Source organism: Nicotiana tomentosiformis, chromosome 4 (assembly GCF_000390325.3).
Source record: "Nicotiana tomentosiformis chromosome 4, ASM39032v3, whole genome shotgun sequence".
Lineage (NCBI taxonomy): Eukaryota > Viridiplantae > Streptophyta > Magnoliopsida > Solanales > Solanaceae > Nicotiana > Nicotiana tomentosiformis.
The window spans coordinates 20883510-20892928 of NC_090815.1; the positions used below are offsets into that span (position 1 = coordinate 20883510).

Genomic DNA, 9419 nt, shown 5'->3' on the forward strand with positions numbered 1-9419 from the left:
GCCAGCAGTAGAGTAAGTCGCAAATGCTTCCTTGACAGCACAAACATGTCGAGTGGCTCCAGAGTCAATCCACCACTCCTTCGGATTTCCAACTAGGTTGCATTCCGAAAGCATTGCACACAGATCATCAATGTCATCATTCTTCTCCACTATGTTGGCATGTCCCTTCTTCTTATAGTTTTTTGGGAGACGACAATCAGGGGTTTTGTGACCGATTTTTCCACAATTGTAGCACCTGCCCTTGAATTTCTTTTTGTTCTGCTCCTTAGTCTGTCCAGAAGACCTCTTTCTCTTCTTACTTTTTGGAGCAGTCTCCTCAACGATATTAGCTCCCATGATCGTTGAATTTCCACGAGACTTCTTCTCGGCTGTTTTGTTGTCTTCCTCAATCTTGAGACAAATCACAAGATCTTCCAACTTCATTTCTTTGCGCTTGTGCTTAGGATAGTTCTTGAAATCTCTCCACGAAGGAGGCAATTTTTCAATCATTGTAGCCACTTGAAATGCTTCATTCACGACCATACCTTCAGCAATAAGGTCATAAAAAATAAGTTGAAGCTCCTGAACTTGGGTTCCAACAGTTTTGCTGTCTATCATTTTATAGTCTAGAAACTTGGAAACCACGAACTTCTTCAAGCATGCATCTTCAGTCTTGTACTTCTTCCCAAGTGTGTCCCATAATTCTTTTGAATTATTCATCGCACTGTAGACATTGTACAAGTCATCCTCTAAAGCGCTTAAGATATAACCTTTGCAAAGAAAATCTGCCTGCTTCCACGCCTCAGCAATCATGAATTTCTCGTTGTCCGGCATGTCCGCAGCAGGCACTGGAGGTTCTTCACTAGTGAATTTCTGCATACCAAGTATGGTAAGCCACAAGAACACTCTTTGCTGACATCCTTTGAAGTTGGCTCCGGAAAATTTCCCCGGTTTCTCTGCCGGTGGAACAACAGTCCGGCTTGACGAGGCTATCGTCGTTGCCGTAACAGTCAAAGAAGAATTTCCGTTATCAATTACCATTTCTCACTGTAAACAACAGAAGAGTCCAATTAATGGCAAAACCAGAACAATAAACAATACTGTTATTAATAACAAACAGTATGTATAATAAATAAAACCGAAGTTTTTATATACTGTTTCACAGAAAACGATGAAATTTTTATGTTCTTCAAATCGTTTTCTGAATTTCAATACTCTGATAAAAATTTTATATCTTCAAATCAGAATAGTAAAATTCAGAAGGAGTAGAAAACCACCCAGGTTTTAATCTCCACAAACAAAATACAGAATATAATAAAATAATTTTCTTAAGATTGTTATAAATCTGGGTTGCTGTAATAAATAATTAAACCATTAAACTTTCTGAAATATATAAACAAAACAGAAAGTTAGTAATACTTGTTTAACGAAATAAATTCTGGAAAAATAGTATAGGAATAAATCGAGCCCACTGAATACACAGTGTATCCTTAAGAAAATTATTCCCCTCAAGTACCCGAGGTGCTGGAATATATCCTCCCAAGATAGAACAATTTAACTCACCGGAGTGTAAGTACCAAAAACGCCGGTGAACAGCGAGCCACTCGAAGGCTGTAAAACACACTGAAATTTTTGTGCAGAAGAAGAAGAAAAAGATCAAAAAATTTCGTAAGGAAAGATTCTGGGATTCAAAGTATATTTATAGAGTTGCTGGCATTGTTTCTGAAAAGGTTTGCAACCTTTCAGAAACAGCTATGGCTGTTGGAACAGGTTGTTTGAAATATTGCGGGAAAGCAGATTTTAAAAAATTCGGAAAAGAAAACGGGCTTGACCGGACCGGGTCGCGGGTCATGGATAATTGAAAGAAATTTTGTCTAAAAAGATTAATCAATCAATCCGAGGTCGAGCGAGCGACGACGGCACGAGGCTTGCCTTCTTCTTAACTCTTTAAGAGCTAGAAGAAGAGCAATTATATATATACCCATCAAAAGCCTTTTCTTCCTCCAATATGGGACAATGTCCCTTTGCCAAGGAGGGAAACTCAAATATTTTATTTTTTCTCCATTTCTCATTCACCCTCTTTAAGCTACACAAGCTTAAAATCCCAACAAGTGCTACATACTTAACAACCAATCCCATTTTCCATTCTCGTACGAAACGCATGGAAGTTGATTTCCATTTTGTTTGAGACAAGGTTCGCGTTACGACGCTTTAAGTTCGGTATGTTAGTTCTCATGATCAAGTTGCGGATGTATTGACGAAGCCATTGTCGAAGTCACGCTTTCTTGAGTTGAAATTCAAGTTGATGGTGGTCGAGACCCCTGCTCAAATTGAGGGGGAATGAAGAAAAATAATGTTCAGTTGTAGTATATTTCTAATTGGTTTTGTCTACTTGTGTCCTAGTTTGCATAGGATTGTTATCCTCTGTACACGACTTATTCTAGCACTTTTACGTGATTTGTATGTATAAATATGATAGAGTATTTTCAATACAATATATTAGAAAGTCTTTCATGTATAACTCATGTATAATATGTGGATAATAATGTATAATTAATGTATAGTTTACGTTTAACAGCTATGAAAAATAAATAATGAATTCGGCAAGCTATTCGAGTAAAAATCAATTTCTTAATGTTAGGTGATGTTTCTGATATTGAAATATCGAACATTCTCTTCAACTCTCTTTGCACAAAAATGGTCACATTCTACTTGGAGAAGTAATCGATATTCATCAACGCCCGTTGTTGAAGTTAACATATCTTTTATATCAAAATTACATGAGTTCTTTGATCGATATTTTTCATTAAAGATTCTACATGGTTTCATATTTTATTTTATTTTATTTTCCTTTTATGCTAAATATGAAACTATATGCTACTAAAATCACTTGATATTCGTTTAAAATCTTTTAATCATGCAAATTATATTAGGATAAAGTTCCATTCCCTTTGATAAAAAGAATAAACCCAGCATCAGATTTGTTTTATGGACAAAAAAGTGATTATATAATTATTCCAATTTATCTAAATTAAAAATAAGATAGAAATCACGAGACTTTTTTTCATTTAAAAGCTCTTTACTTCAAATGTTAAAAACATATACTAACAGAATTCAAGGAAGTAGTATCAGATATTTGTGTAAAAATTTAGAGGTATCTACGCTTAATTAAGTTCTGTTAATAATAACATCACCAGGTATTGAATAATACAACAAATTCTTCCTTTAAATGTGTAGTTTTTCTTTATTGCACTAAAATTATGAAACTATCTTTTGTAACAAAGAAATCATTCAACTTTGCCCACATATGACAGAAAGTTACTTTAGTGACTTTGATGATATGATTAAACAAAGTTAAAGCAACTTTTTTACTACAAAAAAATAATTCAATAACTTTCATAATACTTAAAATCAAGTTAGAACTTTGTCATTACAAAAAGAATTTAACAGTTTTGCTATAATAAAGTGAAAATCCACGTAATTAACCCTTATTGCAAACTTGTGTCTTAGTTTTATCTAAGTATTATAATTCATACGAAGTTTCTTATCAAATACAAAATCCACTGGCTTGTTATTGAATTACTATAGTACCAAAAAATAATATGTTTTTTTTCATTTGTGAAGCGTTTCTATTAGTAAGACTCGATGGATTAAGTAGTTTTCTTTTTTACACTAAGAATGTACAATAGACGACTAGAATGTAGTTCCTTTAACGGATTAATTAAACAAGCTTTAATCATCTCCTATGTTTGTTTAAATAGTCAATTAATGAAAATGACATACAATTTGGGTGAAAGAGTAAAAAGATTTATCATTTGGACAAGTCTCTGGACGTTCAAGATTGAAGGTAATCTGAAGCATTTACAATAAGAAAGGATATAATTAGTTAGAAACCTCTATGGAGCTCTATGTAAAAACCATCACGTAGACTTGATATGAGAGGTTCGAGCAGCAGCTCTCTGCAATGCCTTCAACTTATTAGCCTCCATCCGAGCTCTTTGTTCTTCAGAGATCTGAATAGAACTTCGTGCTACATTATCCGGAGCCTGATTTACTCTATCTTTCTCAGCAGCAACAATTTTTTGAGGGGATAGTTGAGATGGCTCCTGCCAAATATGCAACACAATATGGTCAAAAAATCTGCAGCAGTAGGTAAGTAAAGGATGCTAATAATCATTGTAGCCAAATATATTACCAGTGTGGCACACGAGACTAAAACATATGTGAGGATAAGTCACTGGCTAGATAGGTAACTATCAGGCAAGTTCTCTTCATATGAGAATTTAATTGGAAGTTCTTCAAAATACTTCAGAAAAATTCTCCAAGAGTTACTTTCAAAAAACTATTCTAAAGCCGAATATAGCACACACTACTCTTTCTCTAGCAAATATCCTCAAGCTTCTAAGAGTAAAGTGAGAACTTCAAGTTCTAAGAGCACTCCCTTTGAACTTGAAGCACAAACGATTTCCTAGTTGCTATGGGTCAAGCTTGATATTTTCCTTAAGCTAGCTAGAAAAATAACCCTAATCTACTTTGTGCTATTCAGATAGTTAGAGATTGGTACGCATAAGAAATACTAGAATGAATTGATTGAATTCACTAGTCTTCTGTTGCACTACCTTTAACGATCTATATATCAATTTCTCTGAGGTGGCACATGGAGAGCCGAACAAGGGATTGACAAATTGTTCAAGGAATGGCCTGATCCTGGTCTCAACAAACCCTACTCTCATTCTAGTTGTACTATTGTGGAAGTGTGCTGTAGCAAACTGCATAAAATATCATAACACAGAAACAAGGAAAATAAATAGACTACGAATAGGCTTAATTTCTTACTCTAGAGGTGATTCAATAGAAAGGGCTGTTGGGCCCTATTTTGGGTGTTAAGATGAGAGTTTCATCCCCTATAGTTCCAAGGGCATTTATATGAACCTGGTAAAAGTTATCAGAATCACAGTACTTGAGCATCACTTTCAAAGCACAAGTGTATATACTTTCCAATGTGTAGTTCATCTTGTCTCACTTGAAATAGATGTAGCCCAAGCACATCAAATGCAAATTGACAACTGTTTGACTCTCAAAATCTTAAAGAATCATTTTCTTTTTCTTTTTTTTCTTGGGTGACAGATGGTAAATTGGTATTCCAAACACAAGGGAATAACTGTGTAAATACTTGTGACCAACGGCATTTTGGCATACAAAATGAAAGAAAACAGAATGTTATTGTATGCTTCTAAGTAGGGAATAATGATCACTGATTAGATGTAAAATTTGGGCTTAAAGTATGCCAGATAAAAGTAAACACTCGATAGTTATTTTTGGAAATAAAACAAACATTGACATAGAAATCAGTTGGAAGTTCCATTATGCTTACCCCAATTGCCTTCTCCCACACATCATTAAGCATGATTTCCTGAAAATCTTTAGGATTTGGATTTTGTGTGGTATCTTCTGGATAGTCAGTTGGTTCTGAGTCCTTGAGTTCTGCATTCAATATACAGCACAAATGCAATTTCTGATTTCAAATCCAAGCATTCACGAGTAGAAGAGCAAACTTATTCATGGGAGAAACATAACATGAATTCTCCTTCTTTGCTATTTACAGAATCAACAAAATGTTTACTTGGAAGTGACCATCATGATTGCAAATGACTACTGGCATACATAGGTATATCACATTCTGTAGAAAAACAATATTTAGTTTTTCAGAGCAAAAATGCACATCTTCTTTGAACTTTGCATAATCAATAACGTTACTTGTTCATCATAGTAGTTCTTCAATGTTTAAAAAGAAGGAAAGGGCTAATATGTGTATACATTTAGACATTCAATTTTAAAACACTAGAATGTCAAGCTAGCCTTGAAACCGTATACCCTAAATAACTATTTGTTAGTGAAATATAACAAGACGGCTCCTAGTTATCAAGTTTAACTCTTAGCCTAAATGTTCCAATCTCAAACGGTATGAAATCTTACATAATTCACCGAACATAGACGTGTGATAGAAAACTGAAGAATAAAGTACAAGCCCGTAAGATTAAAATTAGGTTATTTTCCTTGGGTAAACATAGAGAAGAGGTATTGTTGAGAATCAATACATAAAACAATTATGACTGAGTAAGAGTCAAAGTTTAAGGCACTCTGCAAATGAAATAATTAGAATTCACATTTGACAAAAAATAATTTAATGTCTCCTATAATTACCGAACAGCCGCATTTTGTTTTCCTGATTTAAGTAGGTAGGCAATGGGACAATACTTAGATGAAGTTGAAAAAAGAGTATTTGTAAGTTGAATTTGAAAAGGAGTAATTTGAAGTTGAGGTTGTGTTTGGATATAACTTCACTTGGGAAAATAGTTTATAAAAGTTGAAACATTGTGAATAGAAACCACTATTCACTTGAAATACTACTCAAACCAATATCTCAATAGTTTACCAGAATTTCAAATATTAAAGTTTAGTATCTGAGATACTGAAATCATAGTACTTTCAAACTTTAGTATATGCTTTAGGAGAAAAGTAAAACAAGTGATATTAAAAAAATTAACAGAAGTTCATTTTACCAGTAATTAGTTAATGACCATATATTGTTGCTTTTCACAGCTGGAAGTAATTCAAGATTAGAAAACAAAAATACTTAAAGAGTATAGAAACTGATAGAGATATACCCTGTTGATTTGTTTCTTGTTCTTGAACCTGTGGCTCATACAGTTTTGCAGGATCCACTCCATCGGCAACCCTGTCTCGTAGTCCTTTCATGCATAGCTGTTCAAAGATAAAAGAAACTCTGTAAGCTTGTTAAGGAAAACATGGAATCTTTAATACTTGTTATGTGTTCAGTGAAGGTCATACAAGAAACTATCTTTCAATCATTATATATTGGGGTACACAGTCTCTTGCATGGAGTGAGATTTATCTAGTTAAAAGTCAGCTATGTAATATGTGTTAAGTGAATATTAAGCTCATATAACAGGCTATCTACAACAGAATGCTATTTAGCAACAAATGATGCATTATGGCAATAAATTTGGACGTAATATCCTAAACACAGCATCTAGGTGAAGGATTTCCATAGAACATTCACTAAGAGAAAGAATGCCTTGTTGAAAGATGTAAAGAAGGAAGAGGAGTTTAGTGAAGGGGAGAGGTCATTACCTTGTTTGATCATGAGTAAGTAAATGAAGAAAGGAGAAAAAGTGGCGGGCTTGAAATTTAATGTGCTCGGCCTCTTAATATTAAGAAAACACCTAGAAGCAAATGACAAGACGATTTTTCATCCACGTATAAAATAGGTATTTAATCTAAAGAAGGGTGGTCCACCTACAAGAATAACGACCTCTTAGTTCTTATATGACAGGATGCAGATGATTAAGTTATGAGCTATCTATTCGCAAATATCAAACTAACACAATCAAGAGAATATCAAAATATGGATAACTTCTAGGTCACAGATACTGTCAAATTTACTAGATGTAGATACATCTACTTCTTAAAACATCATAAGAGTACAACAAAATAGTTCTAGACTTCTAGTAACTTGTTGAGTTAGGCTAAAAAGCACTGTCAGTATTTTTTTTTCCAAGACTGAGTATTCTGTTTAGACATGATTAAAGGGTCTCCATTTTCCAAAAGCTTTCTTTTCCATATATTCCAGTTAATGATGCAGGCACGCAACTCTAGTGAAAACCAAGAAAATAATAAATTTAATTGAAATATGATACGCATTTCTTCACAAGTGTATCTAACAAAATTGGAATATCAGAGCTGGGGAAGTGAAAGTGGTTACCTTAACTCTCTTTGACCCACCAAGTCTTTCCACCTTATGTATGAACTGATCAAATGAGTAATAAGGAAGTAACCCTGAGTGCCATTCAGCATATAAGCCAAGTAGGTATCCCAAGTCAGCAACCTGCGACAAATTAAGATTGCACTATGAACAAATTACTCGATGATGGAGTACCACATATAAGTACATATGCTTCCAATATTGTTCATTTTATAGCAAGAATGCAACTAAACGGGTAGCGTATCATATAACCAAAACGATGGACTAAGCATTCTAACTTACCAATCTTAATAAGACACAAGATGAATGATTGCTTATTTTTCTTTTCTACTTGCACAAATTAAACAGGGAGCAGCAAGTCTGCTTCAAAACGTTTATAAAATAAAACTAATAGTACTGCATGTTAAGTGCTTAAAAAGTGTATGTTATTCTGGATCAAATAAAATAAAATAAAATTAAATTAAAACCCCAGAAAACAAAGTTGTCTTTCTACAAATTTGTATTCACTATACATGTATTTAGCGAATTTTTTAGTACATCTACAAGGTCAGAGCAAAAGTTAGTGCATATAGAACTAGTCAGTGTGGATCAGCCTCTGTACCTCATGACCGCGGCCGCGATATTTGAAAGCACGGGGAAAATGACGGAGAACGTAGCCAAGTCCTTTATCAGAGAGAAGGATATCCGGAGTTAGCTTAGGCATTGACCTAGGAACTTTCTTCGGCTTAGAGGCAGAAGCTCCGGCACCGGAAACGGATCCGGATCCAGCATCGACGCCGGACTTTGAAGCATACGCCATCGTGGTATTGGGATTAGGTTTATCGGTACTGTTTGGATTGGAAGGGCAATCTCTTGACCAATGACCTGGACGACCGCACTTGTAGCAACCTGTAGGCGCTGAACCACCGCCGCCGCCGTTGCCGGATTTTTCCATTGTCTCGTTTTTGCACTCTTTGAAATTCAGAAGGTTTTTAGAGTGGAATGATTTTTTTTCAATTTCTGGTTGTATTGGTAAAGGCGAAATCTAAGATTTTGATGTTTTTCAGTGTTTGGCGGGAAATTGAGGAGGGAAACTATGAGATAGTGAAAGGAGGGCCGATGTGTATTAATGGGTCATTGGGCCAGACATTCCTACTGGGCTAAGAAATTGGGCCGTATGATTCACTCTATTGTAGAAATGACACCATGTAGCACTCTAAAGGGTTGCTATTTTAAAAATTAGTCAGTGCGTCCTGAATTTCAGTTTTTCAATCTAATTTTTCATGACAAAAATATCCTGAATTGTCCTGAAGTTAAAATTTTTAGTTTAAAATTTCAGGACAAAATAAGTACTGACTAATCTCTAAATAAAATCCCCTAAGAATAGTTATATGTGCACTTGCCCCTTATATATTTCGTTTGGGAGAAGTTACACATTTGGCCGACAAATAATATTTATATTATTATCCAATATACATAAATTCTATATTAATTATAGATATATTATACATTTTTCATCTATTATTGTTTTCTTTTTTGAGTAAATGGCTATTTAAGTTCATTTCTCTTTCGTCATTTTTATACTCAAATTAGAATATGCACCTTCCATTTTAGTTATTTCTAATTTTTAAAATACCGCTGTATCATATTTTTGCTCCAAATTATACAACTTTTT

The 9419-nt window shown here is 34.2% G+C and overlaps 1 protein-coding gene across 1 annotated transcript; it reads right to left on the reverse strand.

The window, feature by feature from the left end:
• Window positions 1-3744: 3744 nt before the first annotated feature.
• LOC104098344 (uncharacterized) lies at window positions 3745-8810 on the reverse strand. The gene is made up of 5 exons (XM_009605058.4): window positions 8367-8810; window positions 7766-7888; window positions 6648-6744; window positions 5354-5463; window positions 3745-4085 (listed from the first exon to the last, which is right to left on the reverse strand). Exons 1-5 carry the CDS (start codon window positions 8697-8699, stop codon window positions 3900-3902), a joined length of 849 nt encoding a protein of 282 aa, XP_009603353.1. The 5' UTR covers window positions 8700-8810; the 3' UTR covers window positions 3745-3899.
• Between the last annotated feature and the right edge of the window lie 609 nt (window positions 8811-9419).